Here is a 24,862-nt window from a genome sequence, read left to right on the forward strand (position 1 = left end):
AATACTCTTTATTTCTTTTGGTCTTCTCACCCCATAAACACATTCCCTGCTTTTATATTAACTTCAGCCCTAAATAACATTCTCTGGCAAAACAGAAACAAGGAGACAATTGTTTGGGAGTTGGGAATGTGAGGCACGTGCTTGCTGGGTTTGGCTTTGGGCAAAGCAGAAAGTCTGCGGAAGTATGCTGTAGGATTTTTAATGAAACGCAAGGCGCTGCTGTCTTTGTATCAGCTCACCTCCTGGTCTTTCCCTATGGGGCTCCTTGCTTCTGACCCACCGGCTGTTTTATCCTCGTTGCCTGGTTCTTGCTTTGTTAGTGCCCTGATGCATTCATCATCTCCATCTGTAATTGCTAGAGGGAGTCTTTTGAGAGCCACCCTGGATGGCTCATGTAGGAGGTGGGGAAGCAAAGTGAGTGGTCTCTGGCATCTACCGTCCTGAGGTTCTGGGGACTTGCTGGGCCCCACTCTTCTCCAACCTGCTCTTCTTTCCAGCTGCGGATTTGAGGTCAATAACTGGAATGTAGGTTTCTCTGTTGGCACAGTATGTTTATAAAGCGATGTGACTTAAACCATCCTGGATCTCATGGCCCTCAGTGAGTGGGGTCCCCAGCGGAGGAGGCCCCCTCGGGAGAACTCAGACATCCTGACAGCGCTTCCATGGCTCAGAGCATTTTTGGAGCTTTCAATGGGATGATTTGCACCTTCTAACTAAGTGCTTACAGTTCTGTGAGTTACTGTCCTGTTCTGTACTGTCTTTAAGGGGTGAGTTGAATCTTTGGAAGTCATTTACAGCCAAACCTGATCAATGGTGGTGGTGGTGGTGGGGACACTGATTAAAGTAATAGTGTTCAGGGGAAAACACATGTATATAAAGTTTGAACGCTGGGATAGCTTGGCTGTTTACTTTTCTCTGCATGAATTTAATGTCAAGTCCAAAAGGGACTCCAGAGACGTATTGAGCATGGCAGAACAATGGCTTCCCAAGGAGACTGCCTTAAAAATGTGGTCCTTACTGGGTACAGATGTTGGGTATTTCTTTTGAAAATGTCATGAGTCACACTTGGCATTATAGATAAGACTAGGGAGCCAGTTCAGCCGTGGAACATCCATAGAGAGGGATGAGAGCGCAACAAAATGAGAGAATCCTGTTTCTCTGTAGACGTGGAGGGGGCTTCTGTCTCTCTTTTCCCCTTTCACCTGGCTCCCTTTCTCTCTTTCTCTTTTTCCTTGAGTCCTTTACCTTGGGTCCAGAGAGTCTTGCCTTTACATTTTCTTTATTCTTGCCTAGGTTGTAGAAAGACAGCCCCTGGGTATGGTGCCTCTTCAGGCCACACAGCAAGAATACTGCTGGCCTGAGGTGGCTTTGACTAACATGCACTGTGTCACAGAAGCAGAAGCTGGGGGAGAGTCCTTCCCAGATGTAGCTGCAATTTAGAATCGCCTGGGGAGCGTTTAGAATTCCTGCCTTCCAGGTTGCACCCCACCCCACTTGAGTCAGAATGGCTGGGGTGGCAGCCAGACCACAGTAGTTTGTCAAAGTTCCCCAGGTGATTCTAATACGCAGTCAAGTTTGAGAACTATAAGGAGGGGACTGTCTTTGAAAAATGCCAGCAGTTATGTCTGAGCATAGCTGCAGCCAGCTCATGTTGCATCTCCTAGGCAACGTGATATATTAGAGACGGCGACAGCATTGGATGCAAAACCAGTCTCTACAACCTACTATCCCAGTGATCTTTGCCAGCTACTGACCGACTGCAGGCCTCATTTCTCTCATCTGTAGAATAGGATAATACCAATACCTGTCTAATAGGGGCATCCTTAAGAATGAAAGAGATATGTGAAAGTCTGTAAATTGTGAAGTGTTCCTTAAATGCTTATTGTTAATACTGGGTATTGTTCTTTTATAGAAAGATACTCATTTTTCTAAGGGGCTGGGCTGGCAAGGTAGCTGGGGTGACTATTGTGGCATGAATTCTTTCATTGTCAGCAATAAACTTGAGAATTATTTAGGACAAGAATTTCTTTCTCTGGTTTAATAAAGGGAGTGCCAAGGAGAGGTGGTCTCCCCCAGATTTAAAAAGAAGCCAGCAGCTAGAGTCCAAGAGAACCATTGTCCCACTGTACCCAGGGAATGCTCCCGGGCTTCCTGTTTGGTGACCGTCTAAGAGGTGAGGGGCCTCACTGAGAGGCAAAGGAGGTCAGTAATCCATCGGATTCTGAGCCTGACTTTCATCTTCAAGCTTTCTGTTTGGTTGGATTTTGTTTATCTCAAAGTGGGTGGAACTGCCCACAGAGTGTCACTGACAAGCCCCAAAGGAGGGACAAATGGAGGTCCCGTCAGCCAGGGCCTGCTTGGTCGTTTTCATCAGTGTGACTGTGTTGTCTCATGCAGTAATCATTGCCATGTCTCTTTTGGGTGCAAACAAAAGCATATTTTCTTTGGCTTTGTCCTCCCAGGGACTTGAAGTTGGAAGGAGGGAGACAATCAACAGGTGCCGTGAGCTTAAAAGAGATCATTGGCCTTGAAGGTGTGGAGCTGGGAGCTGATGGGAAGGTAAGATGCCTGGCTTCCAGTCAAGGAGTTTGTGCCGATCCCACAGAGGTCAGGAAGCAGGCGGCGTGATAGACCACGAACCTCGCTCGTGGTGGAGCAACCAGGGTGGGGCACCAGCCCGGCTCGCCCCACAGTGTGCAGGCAGAAATCCACCAAGACAGTGATTAGATAGCAGCACAACCTCCCTGCCGACACTACCTACGGTGGAATGCACAATACTGAGCAGTATCTCAGGCACACGTATGCACACATGTCCATGCTCTGGGAGGGAGCCATAGGTGCTTGGAACATGCATTAACTGATGGTGTCGGCAGGCAACACTCCCACTGCTAGAAACTGTTTTGGCTTCCTGTGGTCCTAAGAAGCTAAGAGTCGCTCAGCCTGAGGTAGTGACCCCCGAGTCACAGGGCTGTCGCATTCCTCTCTCACGCACAATTCACTGAGCTGCTGGGTTGAAGTCTGAGGAGTGAAGTGTGAAATAAGAACTTGACCTCCTTGTGCTGACTCCAGGCAATCTTCATAAGTCCTCCCAAGGCCTGTTTGTGGAGACAACACGATGCAAGTGTTTGAAAGCCGCCCCAGCATAGTGTGCTTGCGTGTGAAGCTGCTGGGGCAGCACATGACCTCCCTGTGACCCTCCCGCAGGACTGCTGGTCACCACTGTGACCAGACATCAGCCCTGAGCTCACGCTACGTGAGCCCCCATTGCCCAGGCAGGTGAAAAGAAAAATACTTGTTCTGTCTTCATTCCTAAAGGCTGGGTGTTCACGTAGGAATGAGGGAGGCTAAAACAGAGATGCACATCATAGAGAACATCTGCCAAAGGAACTGCCAAAGGTCACAGTCCCTTATCAGAGACTCCTGGGCCTGATGTGTTCTGGAATTCTGCATTTGATGGTTTATAAAAAGTAATAATGATGTGTGCCTCGTGTACTACACAAAACCCCAACAGCTTCTGAGACAGCACATTGTTAGCAAACACACTAATATTTCTGCCACATGACATGAATATTCACACCAGGTAGGAAAAATTAAAACTATAGGTAGCCTCCAGTCAGTTCTGACACAAATTTGCCATAAGAGTGCCCCAAAACAGTTTCATTCTTCAGATCTCATTGGATTTTAGAATTGCAGATAGGAGAATGTGGACCTGAACTTGGGTGGCAACGTAGCTCGGTCAGAATGCAAACCTAACGTTGCCTGAAATTAATCACTGCCATTTTTCTCTTCACCTTTTAGACGGTTTCTTATACCCAATTCCTGTTACCCACAAATGCCTTTGGAGCCCGGAGAAACACCATTGACTCCACCTCCTCCTTCTCCCAGTTCCGTAACCTGAGCCACCGCAGCCTCTCCATAGGACGGACAAGCAGTACCCAGGGGAGCCTTGACACAGGTGACCTGGGACCTGGCTGGGTCTGGTAGCCCGTGGCAAGGTGGTTCTTGATGTAACAAGAACCACCTTGTCTCCCAGTGTGCAGAATGGAGGACGGGGGCCCCTAGAGTGTGAGCTCATCTGGCAGGTGATGTGACTTTTGGGCTAGCCCGATTTCGGGCCGTGCGGGCTCACAACCAGGCCACGCGGTGAGGTGATTTCTCTAATGAGGTGCCTCGGTTGCCAACCCCCTGAGCTCCCAGAAGGAGAAATGTCAAGGCCGTCTTACAGAGATGGACGGACTCCCTGGCTTCTCGTCACCACTCAGCTCCTCATCTCACCGGTTACCTGCTTTTTACCTACATTTTTCATAGTGCTCAGGTTTGGCTTTTCTTCAAATAATTGGGCTAGAAACCCAGGATCCGGTGTGAGAACTTCCTTTGTGATTCTTTTTGTAAAAAAAAATAGTTTCAGGTGTACAAAACAATGTACTAGACATTGACACCCCTCACAAAGTGATAACCCCCCTCCCCCCATCTACTACCCCTCTGACATCGTATATGGCTGTTACAGTTCCACTGACGCTATTCCCTATGCTGTACTCCACATCCTGTGACTATATATATATAGAGAGAATTATAGTTGACATTCAATATTATTTAGCTTCAGCTTCAATTGTACAGTGCAGTGGTCAGGCATCTACACTGTCTCTGAAGTGGTCTCCCTAATAAGACAAGTGATTCTTGTAGTGGGTAAGCTAACTCGGCGGCTGAAAGAAGACTTGCTTCCAGCTTTGCCTATACAAACCTCTGTGAGAATTGACGCGAGGGTGAAAGCTCTTTACGAAGCAGTATTGTAATTCTCAGAGAAATTCCAAGTGAATATGAAGTTCCTTAGGCCTGTCCAGGTGTTGAGTTTGGAAGCACTGTCCTAATATTCCAGCCACCTCCGGTCATTTACAGCTGTTTGCATTGGTATCTGGTCTGAATTGTGTTTACATGGACCCAGTAACCTGCCTGGAAGCATTCACCCTCAAACTGTGCTTCTCACACTGCACAACTACTAAGGAGACTTTTCGGTGCCACATTTTGTAATCTGTGAGTGTTCACTGCATTTTTTATGCTCTGTGAGGTTTTGTGCTCTTCGGGTCAGGGAGATTAACACATAATTTTCTAAAATGGAAAAAATGTCAGAATGTTAAGAATTTGGTGAATCCTTTTACGGGAGGATACACTTCACTGGCTTTCAGCGTCATGCACTAAAAGTCAGAGCGAGCGACGTGACTCTGAGCTAAATGCCCTGAAGCCAGCCTTTTTTTTAACTTTATACTTGGCATTTATAGCCCAGCAGCTTCTGCTTCAGAGGGTCCGGGGCCCGTACTTATCACTTTGCATGTGATCCTTAGGCAGTGACCTGGGAGAGTTTATGGACTACGACCCAAATCTCCTGGATGACCCCCAGTGGCCTTGTGGCAAGCACAAACGAGTTCTGATCTTTCCTTCGTACATGGTGAGTAGCAGTGGAAAGATGGTCGGTTTGCTTCCCCGCTCAGCCTCCCGGAAGTAGCTGGGAGGTGGCATGCTTGCCTTAGACATGGCTGCTCTGCCTGGGTTTGGGGGGCTGTTCAAACACTGCTCTGCCTGGGGACCTTCTTGAGGACACCCCAGTGTGGCTTGCTTATGGATGGACCAGCACGTGCTAGTCCAGAATTCTACTGGACACCTGGGCTGAATACGTCACGTCAGCTACCAGCTCAGGGTTAGGGACCTCACCTCTGAGGGGCCGCTCCGGAGATTGTACATCCATAGACCCCACTAGGAGAAAATTGCACATCATTGGCAGAGTTGAGTTCAAGTTCAGCCCTGTTTGGAGTTCCTCGGTGACTGTACTCCGCGTAAACATTTGGCACTGGGCTCTGGATGACAGAATTCTCTCCTGGGAAAGTGAAAGTAGGACAATGTGGGTGTTAAATGCAAAACCTTTCCTTGGTTTTTATTTCTTGAGCTCTTCCTGTTTTTCCCTTTGTGTAATTTTGGTTTCTGCTTTTGGCCAACCACCATTTCCCACTACTCTGGGCGGCCGTTTATCCAGACACCAGCGGGGCCTGACAGGGTCCTTTGTACTTTCTAGGGGCAGACTTGCCCTGACTCGGCGGCAGGCCTAGCCTGGGCTGCTGTGGCAGGAGGTCAGAGCAGGGCTTGCGGGGAACCCCGCTGCACTAGCCCTGCCACACACGGCATCAGGTGGGAGAGCCCTGACCCAGAATGCCCCCCCTGCCTCCCTGCCAGGCCAGGATGGGGCATGCACAGCTGACATGTCCTGCTCTGTTTCCTCACTCCTGCCCAGCTTGTGCTGTTCTCAGGAGCCCTAGTCCCAGCAGTGAGTAGAGGGTCTTTTTTCTGTTACAGGCTCTTGTGTTTGCAGAAGCCAGAGTGGTACCCAAACCCATGTTCTCCAAGAGCACCTGAACACTCACTCAGAGCTTAGAGTTCTCAGCAGTGGGGTTCCACCCTCCAGCTTTTCTCCTCATGGAACATTTGGCAAGTAGCTGACATCAGAGAAACGCTGGGTAGAGCTTAGGCCCTTGCCAGTGACTTTCAGCATATATCCTCTTATCATTGAGAAGTAGCTCAGAGATCATTCTAATATGCCACATTGAGTCAGAATCGATTACCAAAGGCATTTAGTTTAAAATTGCCCCTACTCCTCACTCTCCCGTCCTTATTCCCCAATTCCTAACACAGAAAGCAAAACCAGAGCTATGTACAGTTATTTTTTTCCCCACTCTATGACCTGCGATATTATTAACTTCTTTTTAAAAACCAGGGCTTTTTCATGTAAGTTTGCACATAATAAATGTTCAATAAATGACCAGAATCATTGCCCTAATGGTAAGAAAGGAGCAAATGAAAGATCATAACTTGGGGAAGAACAAGGATTCTTTCTGTTGTTCACTGCTTTACTTATTAAAGTTCACTTTATTTATTAAGTAACTTGGGTAGGAAACTGGCTCAGGGAGCCTGAGTGAGGCAGTCACAATTGACAGGAAGTGGGGTGCGGGGGCCAGAACTCCTGGCTCAGCACAATTCTCACTTTGCCTCTAAATCCCACATCCCTCAGCAGCCAGTGGCAGAACTGCCAACTTCAGGAGGATGTGAAAATGATTCTTTAGGCCAACAGTTTAACAAATTTTTAATAGTTTAATACATTTTTAACAGTTTAATAAATTTTAACAAATTTGTTTTCCAAGAAAATAAGAGAGCGCACTGTTTTTTGATTGACGTTGGAGTTTGCCGGGGAGCTCTTCCATACACGTTATGTCTGGTGATAACACTGACCTTTCTTTTTATTGGTCTGGTGTCAAGCTGGTGCCAGATGTGTTTTCTTTCTTTCTCTCTTTCCCTTCCTTCCTTCCTTCCTTCCTTCCTTCCTTCCTTCCTTCCTTCCTTCCTTCCTTCCCTCTTTCCCTTTCTTTTCTTTCTTTTCTTTCTTTTCTTTCTTTCGTTTTATTGTGAGCTTCCAGGTTCTGGGCTACTGGCTATGTGTGTGTGCCTGTGCACATTTTTCCTCCTTGGACAGTGTGCTGGATGACTTGCCAAGTCAGCATATACGTCCTGCTCTCCTTGCTTTATGTTCCCAAGCAGGTCATTTTTCATTTCACCACATTGAATCTATAGCCCGTGCTTCCTGTAATAGTCCATTTTTTAGAGAATGAAATTGCTCATGAACTTCATTTGCCTGGTCAGATCTGTAAGAGCTACATCTCCTCCTTTTTGGCCACAGATGTCAACCGGTACTTTCATAAAATGTGGGCTGCACACTTTTCAACATTCTTGTCTAAGTCACGGATGTACAGGTCGTGCGTTACAAAGAGCCTCAAACCTGCTCCCAGAGAGACTTCCTGTCTAGAAGCACGCAGGAATTATAGGGCTGTTTCACATGCATTTTACATTGAACTTGTAGGAGGAAGAGTGTGAGATTTGGGGGATTTGTTTGTGTGCTTTATTTTGTGTGTTGGGTAACAGGTACAGTAATGGTCCACTCAGCCTACTATGTGCCAGGCCAGGTGCTTCCTTATATAACCAGCCATGGTCCCCACTCTCCTCGACCTCATGAGTGAAGAAGTCAGACGGTGCATTAAGTAGACAAGTCACTGTAGTCATGAAGATGGTGAGGAAGGTTGTAGGAGATGACAGGGAGGATCGGAGGTTGGAGGTACGCCTCAAGGAAGGCTCCCCTGAGGAAATGGCATTGAGCATGAGTGCGGAAGGGTGAGAAGGAGTAGCCATGTCGGGCCTTGGGAGGGAGAGCCCATGTGCAAGACCTTCCGGTGTGATAGAGGTTGACTTTGTATAAGATCGGTATTTTTAACAGTACAAGTTATTGCCTTTTCCTCTACACAGAGAGAAACACACAGACAGACAGACAGACAGGTAGGGAAGTCAAGCCTGTAGAATGATGATCCTGACAAACCGTCCACTAACTCGACCCCAAGCGCAGGGAGATGTACTTGTGTCAGGCACTGACTACCAAGGTGCACAGAGAACTACAGGTTTATTTGACCCAGGCTGTTGAAAGCCCTCTTTGGCCCCTAGGCAGATGGGGGCACTTTGCCCAAGCAGCCCTGGCTGGGAGCACTCCTGCTGCAGTGTGAAGCCTCATGGTTGGCAGGGCACGCCCTGCAGGTAGACGTCACCTCCATGTGAAGCCTGTGCAGCCCTGTTCCTCTGCCCCACTCTTCAGGGTTCCCTGTTAAGGGAGGTATGTACTTGGAGATTGGGGAAGGGAGCCGACCTGCTAGGTTACAGACTGTATGCGCAGCACCCCTCACCTCCCTCAATGTCGGTGCCCAAGGCCTCTGGGCTCCTGCTGCCTGTGCCTGTCTTCCTTAGGCCCCCAGGGCAGTTCACGGGCCCCACAGAGACCGCGAGCTGAGGGCCGTCATCCAGTGATTTGGGTGCCCAATACTTGTGGAATTTCAGGATCTGAGATGTTTGTGTGGCCTCTGCAGAATCCATCAACCTTGAAAGTGATGAGCTAGTCCTTTCACCCCATCAAATCCTGCTGCAGCCATTATTTTTTCTTTTCATATTAAGGTAAAATTTGCATACAATCAAATGCACCCATTTTATGTGTACAGTTCGTGAACTTTGAAACCTGCACTCTGATCGAGATCCAGAACATTTCTATCCCCTTAGAAAGTTCCCTCTTGCCCATCGTCCCCTCTGCCTTTCACTCCCTTCCCGCAGAAGCAACTGCTGTTCTGACTTCTGTCACCACAGATTAGTTTTGCTTATTGTAGAATTTCACATAAATGGAGTCATCTATTGTGTACTCTATTTTTTATTTGGCCTGTCGTCTTCCACACAACTTAATATCTGTGAGATTCATTTCTGTTACGTGTATCAGTAAATTATTTTTAATTGCTAAGTAGGGTTTTATTGTATGGATATACCATAGTTTATTTATCCATTGTCCTGTTGATGGACATTTGGGTTGTTTCCAGTGTAGGGATGTGATGAAGATTGCTTCTGCAAACGTACCTGTATAAGTCTTTTTGTGGACATATACTTTCATTTCTCGTAGGCAAATACCGAGGATCAGGCTTTCCGAGTCAGCGTGTAGGTGATGTCAGCCATCCCAGATATAGTTGGATGCATAGTTTCATTCCTGTTTGTTCTAGTATAAGATAAAAAGTCCACTCATGGCCACAGTTGGGATATGCCTTAAAGGGGGAGGGTTCCAGAGGAGAACATTTCCCTGAGGCTCAGAAAGAAGCCTATTATTTATAAAGCTTAAGTGGTGCCCCTTTTAAATTGGCCTTGCGTTCATAGTTCCGATCGTATTTTTTGACTTTGATCCATGCAGATCATTCCTACCGTTAGCCACTGTGACAGGGCAAAAGTGAAATTTTGAACAACAACAACAAAATTCCCGGGGCAGGTGTGGAACCCGAATTGCAGTTGCCCCTGTGATTTTGGCCTTTGAGTTTCTAGGAGGTGACCAGAGAACACGAAAGGGTGTGGAGCCTCCTGGCTGCACGCAGGTTCTTGTAGGGCCTTAGCTCATGATGGTGTTTCTCACTGCGGCGAGGGAGAGCGGGAGTCTTCGCGTCAGAACCGGACCGTGCCTGTCTTGGACTGATCTCTGTGATAGAGTGCCTGTTGTTTTATTTCATATTACAATCTAAGTACTCATAGGAAAGCCCCTCCTGCCACCCACGTCTCCCCAGTGTTGTGGGGATATATCTTAAAACTTCATTTTTCGGTGCAGTGTGAGAAGCTGAGTGGTGGGGAACAGAAGCCTCAAAGCAGGGAAGACCGTTCGGCCTTCCGTGTGGTGGATTGACTGTGCTTTCGCCCGCCGCACCTTCATTTCCACGGAAAGCTGTCTTAATCACCGAGGCACTTACTTCCCTGTCTACAAGGTGCATTTATTGAGAAGCTGCAAAGCAGCTTGAGCCCTGCGGGCCCTCCCTGGCAAGGCTCCTTCCAGGCTGTCAGGTTTCAGGGTGCGGGAAGTTTATTCAGTTCAGGAGACCCTCTTTAAGAAAAGTCATCAGTGTTACACAAACACCAAGAGGAGGCCCCTCCTGAGACTTGAAAGGGTTCTGGAGCTCCCCCAGCTCCGGGGAAAACCTGCCAGACACCTGCCCACGAGCTGAGCAGCAGCATCTTTGAGGCCTGACAGCTTTTGGTATAAGTGTTAAAAATTAAATGCCGTATCAAATTATGCTGGGTTTTTTCTTTCTGTTTTGGGTTTGTGTGTGTGTGTGACAGCTCTGTTGGATATAATTCACAAATCATATAATTCACCTCTTTAAAGTGTGCAGCTCAGCAGGTTATTAGTATATTCACAAAGTTGTGCAACCATCACTACAGTCACTTTCAGGACATTTTCATCATTCCCCGAAGAAGTTCCTACCCCTAGAACTCCACCCCCTAAGCACCCACTTATCTATTAGGTTGGTGCAAAAGTAATTGTGGATTAAAGGGTTAAAAATAATCGCAAAAACCACAATTAATTTTGCACCAACCTAATACTTTCTGTCTCTATAGACTTGCCTATTCTGGATTTTTTAAAAATCTTCTTTTCCTTATAAAAATAATACAAAATGAAATATTAGCTTTACATTTTATCCAAGATGTTGCAGCGTCTGTTTCCTTTCTGTGTATTTGTCTCAGATTTTTGATAATCGTTTTTTGTGATTTTTAACGTGACCCTCCATATACACAGTTCATTGGCTCATACTCTGAGCCCACCATTCAAGAACATGCCTTTAAAAGTGCATCCTAATACTATCTGGGTGTGTGTGGACACAGGGCCACATACACATTAAGTGTCATCTCCGGTGGGTGGAGACACTGCAGGAGTTTCTGTAGTCCCAGATATATATTTGACAAATATCTGAAACTGGATGTGCTTTGCACTAGCTGGGAAATCCACGTGGTTGTGTAAACCTGAAGCCGGGGCAGCTTTTCCTGTGTTTCCTCGATTTGCAAACCATTTTATTTCAGTGAGGGAAACTGAAAAGCAGCTTTCCTAAGGAGAGGGAACGGAGAATAAATCCAGGATTATGTATTTGGAATCTAATGGGTAGAAATAGCAACAAATGCAGCCCAAGTCTGCCTAGGCTGACCGCCCTTTCCCATATTTTCCTTGTGATTTACTATCCTCTTAGGGAAAGGATTAAATGCATAGAACAGCCAAAATACCCAGCTGTTCGTGGTTAGATAGATTTAGTTGAGGGCTGCTGCTCTGTTTAATTACCTTAGCAAGCATGTAACATCTGCTTTCCCGTTGCCCAGCTGAGCTTGGAGCACCGATCAATGTCGGACAAGTGCAAGAGAAGCAGGTTAATCAGCCCTGGTTGTGCAGTTGGCTCTTGGTGCTAGAAGGAGCTGCAGATATCACTGCCTTCTCTCCCTCCTTCCTTCCACAGGCAAAAAAATTGAGGGGGGAGGCTACATGCCTGTTCCTGGGCTCCCTGCTGGCTCCTGGGGCTGGAACCTGGCTCCTTTGGAATATTCCTGCCCCCAGGGGTCCCTCTGACCCAGAGGGGAACAGTAGCAGAGTCTACAGCAAGCTAACACCTGTTGAGAGGTGCTCATAAGAACTCCCCGGGAGATGTGGAGGGCCGGAGAATGGGGGCACACACCAGGCCCCATGGTGGAAAAGCACCTTTTATGTTGTTGCTGTTGGAATCAGATCAACAACCTGTCAGCTCTGAGCACCCCATTGTTCCCCAGTGTTGTTATTAGGGCATGTCCCCCCCATCTTCACCCCCACACACACCTGCTGTCTCAGTTCTCTCCTTGCTGGCCCCCATCACTTCCGTTGCACCCCCACCCCAGCTTGAGAGACCTTCATTTTATGGCATCAAGATTGTTGCCGTGGGCTGGGCTGGGCCCCAGTTCAGTTCCATGGAGGCCCCCTCCCTTCTCTCATGATGAGTCAAACCTTTATTTGTTTTTTAAAAAGCAAAGGCTGTCGCAGTGTCTCCGTATTAGATGTGGTAGACAGCTGTGGTCTTACCATCTTTTCCTGTTATCTCAGAAGGGATTCGTGGCCCTTCCTTTCCTAACTCTGCCTCCTGTCTCTGGCGGGCGGGGTGGCAGGGCTCCTTTCTGCATTGCATCTCTCTAGACAAGTCTGCGTTTCGGTGGTCTCCTCCTCTCAGCTGGCCTTCTCCCCTTCCCCTTTATGCAGCTGTGCACACACAGCTTCTCCGCAGCCCGGCATCTGTGAGAACGTGCATTGAAGTGATCTGTCACCCCACGCACAGAATGGCCCCCCTCTGTGAAAACGCAGGCGGGACTCTAGCTGCCCATCCGTCATACAGCCTAGCCCAGCTGTCGGCCACTGCTGGGGCCACAGGGAGGCCTGAATCTGGCAAATCCCATGGCCTGGAATTGCGTGGTATTGGAAACAGTGGTCACTTAGTCTGTCCAAGGCCAGGAAGGAACCCCAGCCTGTCTATTAGTACTTTGATTCATAGTAACATGCATGCACTAGCAAAATCAGGACATTGTGAGTCTTTATAAATTGTACAATTAGACTAAGAACAAAGCAGTGGCCTCACTTTTAATTCATCTCTCTCAAGCCAGAATGAATGAGTGGCTGGAGGCCCATGGTAATGCCACCCCTGCAGCTCAGCCTCCCATCACTGGAAAGAGGATGACTGTCTCTCAGGGTGGTGAGGAAGTCCAGCCTCTAAAGGGTGTCACAAGACCCCCTCAGGACAGATAAGACCATGTAGCGGAATCCTGGCTGCTAATTCCAGAAAGTGTTTCTTAGAGAGAACTGGAGCTGAGGCCAGCAAGGATTGTCATCCCCTCTGGAATTTGCTTGAAGGAGCGGTGGCCTGGGCTCAGGGTGATTCTTCCAATCCCCAGAGTCTGGCCCAGGTGGGGCTAGTGTGAAGCAGTGGGCTCCAGGTACAGCATGTGTGCTAGCCCCTGTCTGAGAGCAGATTGTCACTTTGGGGGCCACCCACTCAGCGGCCCTGATTGTACTTATGCAGCCAAGTGTAGCAGGACCCGGAGCAGCTGCATAAAGTGGATGGTGGAGAAGCCAGATGAAGAAACGGAGGCACAAAGAGCTTAAGCAGTTTACACTAGGCTGTCCAGCTACTGAGTGGAAGAGCTGAGATTTAAAGCTGAGAATCTGGTTCCAGAGTCTGGGATCTTCCCCACAGAGCTGCAGCTCAGAGAAGTGAGATGAAAGCCAGACTGAAGAGAGCTGTCTCAGCAAGCAAAGAGGTAGGGAAAGAAAAACCATGGAAAGTGCACCCTCAAACTAAGGCCAAGGCCAAAACCTGGTGCCTGAGGCAGAGCTGGGCCGGTCAGAGTACAACGGGGCCACATAGCAGCACCCTTACACACAGACACCATTGCTGGGGGTTGAATTGAGTCCCCCCAAAAGATGGGTTGAGGTCCTAACCCCCAGTACCTCACGATGTGACCTTATTTGGAAATAAGATGTTTGCAGATACAAATTAGTTAAGATGAAGTCATACTGAAGTAGGGTGGGCCCTAATCCAACATGACTGGTGTCCTTATGAGAGGACAGAGACAGAGAGAAGATGGCCATGTGAGCAGACACAGGGAGAAAGTCACATGAAGGCAGAGGCCGAGATTGGAATGATGCAGCTCTAAGCCACGGGATGCCTGCGATTATCAGAAGCTAGGAAAAAGAAAGGAGGGATTCTGTTTCGAGTTTCAGAGAGAGCGTGGCTCTGTTCACACCGCGATCTCAGACTGCTAGCCTCCAGAACTGTGAGACAATCAATTTCTGTTGTTGAGGACACACAGTCTGCGGTACTTTGTTACAGCAGCCACAGGAAACTCATACAACACTTTCACGTTCTCCACCAGCCTAAGGTGCTCAGACTGACATCCACGATTTCCCACCATCCTCCTCCATCTTGAGTCTCGGAGGCATTTCATTGCTCCAATGGCCAATCTTTCTCACCCCCAAATAGATATAAGCAAATAGACTAGAAGGCTTTGGGTACCTGCCTCCGGTAGGGGCAGCAGCAGGCCTCCAGTAGTCAGCATTCTCAGTCTTTTTTCCCAGATGCCCTTGGATTTCCCAAAGCAGCCACTCTGGGAATGCTGGGCCCACCTGGCCTGTGTCTGTCCTGCCCTGACAGGCCCCCTTCCTCTGCCACACACCCCTGGAGGCTGGGAGGCCACTTGGAGGTCCAGAAATGGGGGGCCTTGACAGAATGATGGAGGTTTGCAGACCACCTCTCCCCGCAAATGTACTGTATCTAGTTTAGAAAAGACTCAGAGTCGCCCAGATGATGGTCACATAGATGAGTAAGAGGAGGATGAGGCTGTCAGCGAGCCTTCTGCTCAGTGCCAGGAGTACTTGCAGGACGTGGCCCTGTGGCTGGAAACTCCACACAGAAAGGAACACAGAACACAGCTTCTGGACCTCTGCGCGGCAGAGCCAGGATTCAGAAGAATTCTGTCACCTAGAAGATGAACTCAAGGGCTTGGCTGTTTATGCGGCTGCCGTGTGTCGCCCTAGCTGGGCACCAGGCAGTGGGCCAAGGGTCTCATAGCATCAGCTCACTGGCCCTCTCTGTCCCCCTCTCTTGGGTCCAGTCTGGAAGTAAATATACATGTGCACTCATCCGTGTGTCAGGAGAAGTAGACTGCAGCTCTGTGTCCCAAAGAGCCAGGATGAGGCTACTTGTATAAATGAGTCTCTCCTGCAAGGCCGGGCTGAGCCTGAGCCCTCCTTGCCCCAGCTCTAGGGCTGCAGGCTGAGCTGGGTTGTTGGTACTCACGGAGTCAATTGAAAGCAAGGACTGGTCAGGAAGTTGCATGTGAGGGTCCCGAAGACTTGGTGCCCCTGCAAACTTACGATTGGTGCCTTTAGGGAAATCGGAATCTCTGTCCTTACCCCGTGTCTCCCCAGTGAGGTGTAATTATGATAGTGATAAATGCCATCAATGAAAGAAAGCAGTGTATGCATCAGTCATAGTTCAGCATCCTCTTGAGCTAGTTTAAGAAGAAAGGGATTTATTACTAAAGTAGCTCATAGGATCACTGGGGAGGTTGAAGAAACAGCCTAAATTGGCATTTCAGGAATGATCCCAAAGCCACGCTGCAGAGCCAGGCCACTGGGACGCCGAATGGGTCACCAGCTCTGTACGTGGCAGTGCTGCCGCCTCCATGGTCAGGAAGCTGCCCCTGCCGTGGTTTACACCTGTAAAATGGACATCAGGACTCTAGGACCTTTGCCACGACGCCTCTTGGCAGCAGAAACAACAGAAGAGCAGCCTCTGTTCTAATTCTGCATTCTCGCACTGGTACATTGGATAGGAGGAACTGGAATTTTATTTAGAATCCTAGCTGCAAAGGAGTCGGGAGGTGCAGAAGGTGTCCCAGGAGGGGGTCGGATATCCAAACCATAGTGTATAATGAAGCGGAGTCACCGGGAAAGCATCCTAACCACAGGGTAGGTTTAGGGAAAATGGTCCTGCCGATATGTCATTACAAGTCACACCATGGATGGGTGTTAGCCAGGCAAGGAGAATATGATTTGCATAAAAATCACCTGGGCAACGTCACTGTGCAGATAGCAGGGCCCAGCCTCAGACACTGACTCAGTGAGACTGGAGCCGAGTTTAATTTGCTGCCATCTTCCCCTGTGATGATCTCGATAAAATTCTCCAGTATCCTTTAGGTACATTCTGTTCTGTTTGATCTTGAAAGATAAACCTATGAAACAGCCCTGTCAGGTATTCCTACCTCATGCAGAGAAGAGACGGTGAGGCTCAGGGAGGTTAAGCCTCTTTCTCCGAGTTGCCCAACTTGCTGGAGGTGGAGCTGCTGACCACCATCCAAACCTACTCTTGCCGGCTCCTTTCAGTCTAATTAAGAACAGAAAAGCAAGAAAGCAATAGGTGTGAGCTGGGAGACCTGAATCCCAGCATTGGTCTTGCCTCAGCCTGCTGGGGTCTAGGATAAGCCTCTTCACCTCTCTGACCCTCTGTTTCCTCATCTGTAAGATGAGGTGGCTGGAATGCATTTGCAAACTTTTTTGGCAGTGGGAGCCTCCTTTTAAGAAAAGTGTTGCATGTAACTACGTACAAAACAGAAAAAAGCAGAGCTGCTGTGGTTTCCTCAGAGAGGATCCAGACCCAACCCCCGTCTCCCAGGATGTCCTTGCTTGGGGTTCACAGGGCTTTGGACCCCAACCAAGGCCAGTGACTCTTTGCCTGAACCTGCTCGCGTCATTGCAGACCTCGTGACTTGCATCCACAGAGGAAGAGCAGGAGGGGCTGTCGCTGGTAGTCCAGGGTGCCTGGGTGTGGGGGGGATGGGAGAAAAGGGGAGGGGTGCTGCGTATTTAGGAAACAGAAGAATGGGGTAATTGGCCAATGGGCCCAGCTTAGGTAAGCTTGTTAGATGTGGTCCCCCATTCTGCTGCCCGTTTCCTAAATGAAAAATCACAACCTGTTCACCCAGCAAAGATATTTGCTTGAGGTGAAATAGAGCAGTTTTGAAAAGTAGGAAGGGAAATAAGCCCATCTTGGAGGACGGTGCAGGTGTCTACTCTGCTGGACCTTGACAGTAAGTGGCCTCTCTAAAATACCGTGTACCCTCCTCCGCTCCTGGCAGAGTGCACTCACACGCATGTGTTCGCGTGCACGTGTCTGCATGCGGGTACCAAACAGTTGCGTTTCCACTTCCCCGCTCCTTGCCAGCATGTCACAGGCACACATGACAACTACCAGAATGGGCATGTCCCGGGCCAGCTGAGGGAGTGCCTTCCTGGGAGGGCCAGAAAGAGCACAGCTCTGAGGAAGAAGTGGAGGCATCGCACCCACTGCGTCCGCTTCCACCCAGAATTTGAGAAAGCTCTGAACAACTGTGGTGGGATTGCTTGAGTTAATTGATATTGCTGCATTTGCCTTTATTCACAAGGAAAGCAAAGAAAGTGCTGTTAAGATCAGTGTGAATTTGGACTGTCCTTGGTTATTAACCAACACCAGAGGCATTCCATGTGCCTCTTCTAAAATCACGCGGAACCAAGTGTCTGCTGAATGGTGCTGTTCACAGAAAGCCACCAGCGTTTGTTAGAGCTGTTGAGGAAACCACTGATGCATCTTCTGGAAAAGGCCAGGCACTTGCCTGAGAAGACGCTAGCAATGGCGGCCATCCATGGCGATAGGTGTTCTCATTAGAATTTGTAGTTTCTCTTTTCTCCGGCTTTGCCTGATGAAGGTTATTGCCTGTAGCCATAGCCGGAAGAGGCGTCAGTCATCGTTGCAGCCTTTTGAAAGTTACTCCTAAGGAGGAGAGATGAGACTAGCCTGATGGTACCCAGCCAGAGACTGTTTAATTCAGAGTTAATAGGGTAAGTAAGGCACAGATGAGCAGGGAAGACCAGAGGACTCAGAAAAGGCTCAAAGGAGCCAACCTTTAAGGAGAGAGAGAATTAGAAACAGGGAGGGACGGAGGGAGAATCTCAAGGTCCTAGGGGGTATTCATAATAGCAAACATTGTATACATAGGATGGAATATTGTTCAGCCTTAAAAAGGAAAGACATCCTGACACATGCTACAACATGGATGAACTTTGAGGACATGCTAAGTGAAATAAGCCAGTCACAAAGGGACAAATACCATTGATTCCATTTATATGAGGTACCTAGAACAGTGAAATTAAGAGAGAAAGAAAGTAGAAAAGTGGCTGCCAGGAGGAGCCAAGGGGAGGGAATGGGGAGTTAGTGTTTAATGCGTACAGAATTTCAGTTTTGCAAGATGCAAAAGTCCTAGAGCTGGATGGTGGTGATGGCTGCACAGCGCTGGGAATGTGCTTAATGACACTGACCTGTACCCTTAACAATGGTGAAAATGGTAAATTTTATGTTACGTATCTTTCCCCACAATTAAAACATAATAATAGCTAACATTTATTGACCACTTGCTGTATGCCAGGCACTGCCCAGGACACTTTACTTCTCACGTGGTTCTTGAACTAGCCATATAAAGTAGGCACTGTTACTGTTTTCATTTTATGGATGTGGAACCTGAGGGTCAGGGTCATTCAATCAGCCTCCCACAGCCAGACCACCAGTGATGGTCCAGTGTAGAGGGCACCCAGATCTGTGCGTCCAAATTGCAGGCGCCAAGCACTGTGTGACTGACCTACAGGCTGAAACACATGAGCTGAAAGAGGGGTTCCCCTCTGTGCCAGGCACTGACCCCTGAAGGTCGAGAGGCTGGTATTCCAAAACGTCACCTGGTTCTGCTGAGAGCAGGGATTTGGTTTCCCTCTGTCTCCAGGGGCCATGGCCTTGCTCGGGCGCCTGGATGGAGCCGCGCCCTTATCTAGTGCTCACCTGGGTTCCCCACGGCGTGGTGGTGGTGGACGTTGTCAGCTGGCCGAACATTACACGTAATTATTACCGAGGACCCTTACTGTACGGCGTGACCTTGTTGCCTGATCTGTTACAGACCACAGTAATCGACTACGTGAAGCCCTCAGATCTCAAGAAGGACATGAACGAGACCTTCAAGGAGAAGTTTCCTCACATTAAGTTAACACTCAGCAAAATACGGAGGTATGAACTTTCCCTCCAACCCCGCTCTCAGCATGCATTAAGCTCATGCTTCGTGTAACGGTTCAAGGGAAGTATGGGCACATTCAGCAAAAAGAAGCTCACGTGATGCTGGCTGCCTCGCGCCCCTGTGTGAGAGAGCCAAGGGAAGCAGGACGGAAAGCAGAGCTCTTGACGTGAGCTGACAGGATCTGGGAGGGAGCTTCCTTTGGTAGATCATTTCACACTTTCTGTAGCTCACCAGTTTACTAAGATTTCTGTTATAGAAAACTCAGAGAAGAGGAAACATTCGGTTCCCTGCTTTCTCAAATGCAGACAAAACAAAAAAGAGTTATTGTCGTAGGGTTTGAGATAACTCTTTACCACAATCGTCTCTCCAGAAGTGACAGCCAAGCCCTATCTTTAATCAGTCAGCAAAGCAGCCTAAGCAAAATCAGGCCTGTATTTTCTCTGTAGCTGATTGGATCGACTGTGGTGACTCGTGTGCCGACCAAATAGTCAAAACGACTGGCCTTGCTGGGCCAGAGAGAATCTGGCTGGGCGTATCGGGGGGTGTGTGTGGTTGTGGGGGCTGGCCTATACACATGTACACATGCGTCCTACTACTGACTTGATTCTGGTATGTTCTGAGCCAAAGAGGTAAGAAAAACTACCTTCACACTGTCCACTTGCTGGGTAGCTTTCCTAAGCACACTCACTGGTCATTGTGCTCTTACTCCAGCCCTTCTTCTGCTGTAGTTAATGGACGTAACCGATATTCTGCAGAGCTGATACCAAGTACCTAATTTATTTCTATATTCATCTCTCTGGAATGACTGTAGTTCTCCTCATAGTTTCCCTCTCTCACTTTGGACAACTCTCCTCGTTTCCAGAGAGACCCTCAGACATCCACTAGGGTTCAATGTGGTCCTTTGTGGCCCATGTCGACATGGTCTATGGAACGCCACCAGCGGAGGAGTCTGGAGCCCCAGTTGAGTGTATTCCTCACTCATTATGTAACTTTCTCACTCACAGGGACTCAATTTCATTCCACGTCACCCTCCTGGGAATGAGATAGAGGAAATGCTTTCAAGATGAAGTAGTCTTTTTCCTTTGCGGTGCCTGAAACTCCAAGTTCGACTAAGACTTTGCTCTTTCCTGTCTTTGTCTAGTCTGAAGCGGGAGATGCGGAAGCTGGCCCAGGAAGACTGTGGCTTCGAGGAGCCCACCGTAGCCATGGCCTTTGTCTACTTTGAGAAGCTTGCCCTCAAGGGAAAGCTAAACAAACAGAACCGGAAGCTTTGTGCTGGAGCATGTGTGCTGTTAGCAGCCAAAATCGGAAGTGATCTCAAAAAGCACGAAGTCAAGCATTTAATTGATGTAAGTAGCCTGTGTCCTGATGGTTGGGGTTGCACGCACCCTAGTCCAGTGTTAACTCTCACAGCCACAGAAACGACTGGGGTCTTGGGGGCGAGGTGACCCATAGGGCATCCATCAGACACATTGGCTCAACAGCCTTAGCTTCTTGCAGCCTTGGTTGTCTTCTCGTTGGGGAAGGGCGTGTGTTTGACTGAGTGTTTCCTACGTTGAGAAACGTAGAGCCCCCTCAGAGCAAGGAATGCTGGTCTCCTTAGATGAATATATGAATGCCTGTTTCAAAATATAGTGTATTCATAGAAAATTTGAGGTACACTAAAGCCAACAGATCAGGACACAATTGCCATCGAAGAGCTAGTTTGTTACTGTTCCCAAGAGGTGGGTGTCTCAGCTCATGCTGCCATAACAAAATACCATGGACTGGGGGGCTTAAACAACAGACATTCATTTCTGACAGTTCTGGAGGCTGGACGTTCAAGATTGAAGTGCCATCTACTTGGGTGTCTGGTGAGGACCCTCTTCCTGGCTTCTCACTGTGGCCTCACATGGCAGAGAGAGAGAGAGAGCACGCTTTGGTTTCTTCTTACAAGGGTGCTAATCACGTCATGAGCTCTCCACCCTCATGAGCTCCTCTAAACCTAATCACCTCCCCAAGGTCCCCTTCCTACTGCCATCACATTGGAGGGTAGGATGTCAACATAATGAATTTTAGGGGGACACAAACATTCAGTCCGTAACAAGGGGCCATGCAGGGAAGTCCCAGGGTTGGTCAGGGCTCAGAGGGAGAGGGAAGGACTGTGGGCAGGAGCCTTTATTTCTGTTGTTACAGGAAGGAATGGGCCAGGCAGGGTGAGCAGGCGTAGGAGTGGATAGTGGGCTCTGGAGCACAGAGGCTGTCCCTGGCTGTCTGGCACCTGGGTGATCAGGGGCCGGGGGCTAGTCGCCCGGAGGATGAGAGTCTATAGAGTGGTTGGGGTGTGTGCTCCGCATTGGTGGGTTTTCATTTGAAAATGCACTCTCTGGGCTCTCCAGGAATTGGCTAACCCTGGGAGGGACAGCCCCTCCTGGGTCAGCAAGGCTCCAAGATGTCCAAGCATCAGAACACAGAAAACAAATGACATGGTTAATACAATGCCCCATATGTCTAGCGGTGCAGCTGTCTTCAGTGGCAAAGGAGAAAAAGCAGAAAGGGAGCTACTGTGGGTACTCTCTACGTAAAAAAGTATTATTTTTTCTTTTTAATTTACCATTTTAATTCTTTTTAGGTATACAGTGTAGTGGTATTAAGCACATTCATATTGCTTTGCACCACTACCATCCATCTCGAGCACTCTTTTGTCTTACAAAACTGACACTCTGTACCCATTAAACAACGACCCCCCCACCCCCTTCCCCCAGCCCCTGGCAACCACCATTCCACTTTCTGTCTCTGATTCTGACTGTTCTAGGTACCTCATGTAAGTGGACTCGTGCAGCATTTGTCCTTCTGTATCTGCCTTATTTCACTTAGCGTAATGCCGTCGTGGTTCATCCGTGTTGTAGCATTATCAGAATTTCCTTCCTTTTTAAGGCTGGGTAATATTTCAGTGTATGTATATACCACATTTTGTTTATCCATGCATCCACCACTGGACGAAAGTATTCTTTAGGTCAGTGCTTTACTGAGTGTAAGCAATGGTACAAAATCACCGGACTTGGAGATGATACCAAATCTGAGCTGAGATTCACTAGGTTTACATAGATATTTGCTGATCTAATGAATCTTTAGAAGTAACAAATATTAAAGGAATTATAAGTGATGTTATGCATGCTTAATCATAGTCGAATAAAATACCACCCCAGCAAAAGCTGATCGTGTTAATGTAGAATAATGTAAATAATGGTCTGACAAGCCATTTGCAGTAGCAGTTAGCCTCACACAAGATCCCTTCCCAGTTATGAACTGAATGCAGCGACCAACTACTCTGTTGATGAGATTTTATTGTTATTATTATTATTATTATTATTATTAAGCCAGCAGTTGAGTTGAAGCCAAAAACAGAATGAGGCCTTCGCTACCTACATCCACCCTGATTGTTCCTCCGCCATTTCTACCCCAGCAGCCCACACAGCTGGGAGGACGGAGAGGCAGTGCAGGAGGGGCGCCCCTGGGTGCAGAGCCATATGCAGGGCACTCAGCCTGTTCAGATGCACACGAGTTGTGTGATGTTCTAAAAGTGAGGCGACCTCACCAGGGTCCCTGTGCATAAAATAAAAAGACCCAGCTACGGCCGCTATAATCAGCTCATGCAATTCTGAACTTTCCATGAGATTGTTACTGTTGCCAATGGTTTGCTCTATTTTCAGTCTTACCTCTAAGTCTGAATAACCTAGTGGTAGCAGTCAAGTTTGAGTCCCAATTAAGTTTGAATCTCAGCGTTGCCATTTATTGTCCATGTCATTGTGGACAAATTACTTAACTGCATGAGCCTGTTTTCTCATCTGTAAAATGGAGATGAATTTAGCACCAACCTTGTAAGATACCGAGAGAGTAAGGGAAGTCGTGGGACCTATGTGAGACTTCCGCACACTGGGGATCCTCAGGAAGGTTCCATTTCTTCTCCCCCAGGACTGAGAGCAGGAAACACAGCTGATGCCTTCCTTTCTTCTCCCCCAGTTTTGCCCACAGTGGGCTTCTCTGTAAACACTCACTGGCTGATGCATAGAGAGGTTACACATGGAGAAAGCCTAGGATTTTGATTTTGGAGCTAAAATGCTTTTGGTTTCCTTTAATTCTGTTGCAGAAACTGGAAGAGAAGTTCCGGCTGAATAGACGAGAACTGATTGCCTTTGAATTCCCAGTGTTAGTGGCCTTGGAATTTGCCCTTCATTTGCCAGAGCACGAAGTCATGCCCCATTACAGACGCCTGATCCAGAGCTCCTAGCACAGGCCCCCGAGGGGGGCCAGGGACCATTTCTTCTGAGCCCGGTGGAGCCGCGCTTACTACTGGAAATGCAAAAACGGAACTCAACATACGAAATTTCTTTCCTCTCAGCATGTTTTTGTGTAGAAGCAGCTGGAAACTTTTCAGGGAATCTTCAGTCTGGGTAGCCGAGAGGAGCTGTGAGCTGTTCACTACTCAGCGAGGGAAGGGAGACCTGTGCAGAAGACAGCAGACACCCTTCCAGCTCTCCACTCGCAAGAGTTATTAGCCGTCTCCTCCCCAGTCTTCCTCCCGGGCACACACAAACCTTGCAAGCGTGGTCCAGGGCCTTCTCTCCAAACCTGCTCTAACTCAGACTGTGAAGTTCTAGAGTGGAGAGGGGAAGAGAATTTGCAGAAGTTGGGGGAAAGTTTTTAAAAGATACCCTCCCTGTGTCAAAAGACCGTGCCAATCTATTTTTGTATCAACTGTTGAAGTGCACTTTCTCCTGGGGCGGGTGCATGAGTGAGTGTGACAGTGTGTGTGTCAGAGGTATCTCATCAGCCCACAACCCCCAAAGCCAGGCCCACCCTCTGTAGACTAGACCTCAGCCTGGGGTCATGAGCCAGGCTGACCTTCAGCAATTCTTTCTAGATAATCTCTGGATAACAATCACTCCCTCTGTACCAGATTGTCTGACATCTGCTGCCCTTAGAAAACGACATTGTTTCTATTACTGCTCCTACCACCCGTGGGACAAAGAAGACAAGTATTTGGTGTCGGATGGGTCTCGTGGTCTCGTGGTAAGGCGTGGACTGTGGCACTCCGTGCCTGTCTGCCATCACACCGTGTGCATATATTTAACCTTCGCACTTTTCCCACTGTGGAGACCTCGGGGGTTACGCTCCTTGGTGTGTATGTATTCCTGTGCTCTATGTTAGAGTGCATAATAAGCACATTTATTGTGCTATGTATATATGTATAGATAAAGCATTTTATAAAAATCCAGACTAGGAGTAAGACACATGATTGATATTTTGAGGCTTTTTAGAGCTGAGACAGACTGCATCTTGAGCTGAGGTTGTGTCTGTTGATAGAGGCAGCAACTCTCATCACCACCACGTACCGAGGGCCGTGAGTGCAGAATTTTAATTGTGACTTGTACTGACTCGCTGGGACAACCTGTACCGAGGCACATGACCGACCACGCCATCACCTCATAGCTGCAAAGACAAGTGCCCACTGGGGTTCACCTGACTGAAGAAAGCCTGTGGCCGTGTACAACGAGCATTAAAGTATTTTATTGTTTTTATATACATGTATGTGTATGTTTAGACACATGTAACCCCTCGCCCTGCATTACTGATTCATCTGCCACCTTCCCCACTTCAGTTTCCACACACAGGTTCGGAGCTTCTCACAGCACCCCAGCGAGAGAGCGACAGGAGAACTGAGCATATATAGCTGTAGGTAGCAGAACTTGAAGAATCTGACAGTCATGCAGGATGGAGAAATTCAAGGAGCCCCTGGGGAAAGAGCAAACAGGATATTTGTCTTCTCCAGTTTATAGATGTAGCCAAGTTT

At 48.2% G+C, this 24,862-nt stretch overlaps 1 protein-coding gene across 2 annotated transcripts in view; it reads left to right on the plus strand.

Annotated features, from left to right (window-relative positions):
• CABLES1 (Cdk5 and Abl enzyme substrate 1) overlaps nt 1-24,590 on the plus strand; it is a 107,743-nt gene extending 83,153 nt beyond the window's left edge. For both annotated transcript variants that reach the window (XM_033087612.1, XM_033087613.1), the window contains 6 exons: nt 2,463-2,559; nt 3,799-3,955; nt 5,340-5,443; nt 18,916-19,022; nt 20,171-20,378; nt 23,159-24,590. In XM_033087612.1, the coding sequence (XP_032943503.1) occupies nt 2,463-2,559; nt 3,799-3,955; nt 5,340-5,443; nt 18,916-19,022; nt 20,171-20,378; nt 23,159-23,299 (814 nt within the window). In that variant the 3' untranslated portion in view covers nt 23,300-24,590. The remainder of the gene's footprint in view (nt 1-2,462; nt 2,560-3,798; nt 3,956-5,339; nt 5,444-18,915; nt 19,023-20,170; nt 20,379-23,158) is intronic.
• The last annotated feature ends 272 nt before the right edge of the window (nt 24,591-24,862 follow it).

This window comes from Rhinolophus ferrumequinum, chromosome 19 (genome assembly GCF_004115265.2).
Source record: "Rhinolophus ferrumequinum isolate MPI-CBG mRhiFer1 chromosome 19, mRhiFer1_v1.p, whole genome shotgun sequence".
Classification (NCBI taxonomy): domain Eukaryota; kingdom Metazoa; phylum Chordata; class Mammalia; order Chiroptera; family Rhinolophidae; genus Rhinolophus; species Rhinolophus ferrumequinum.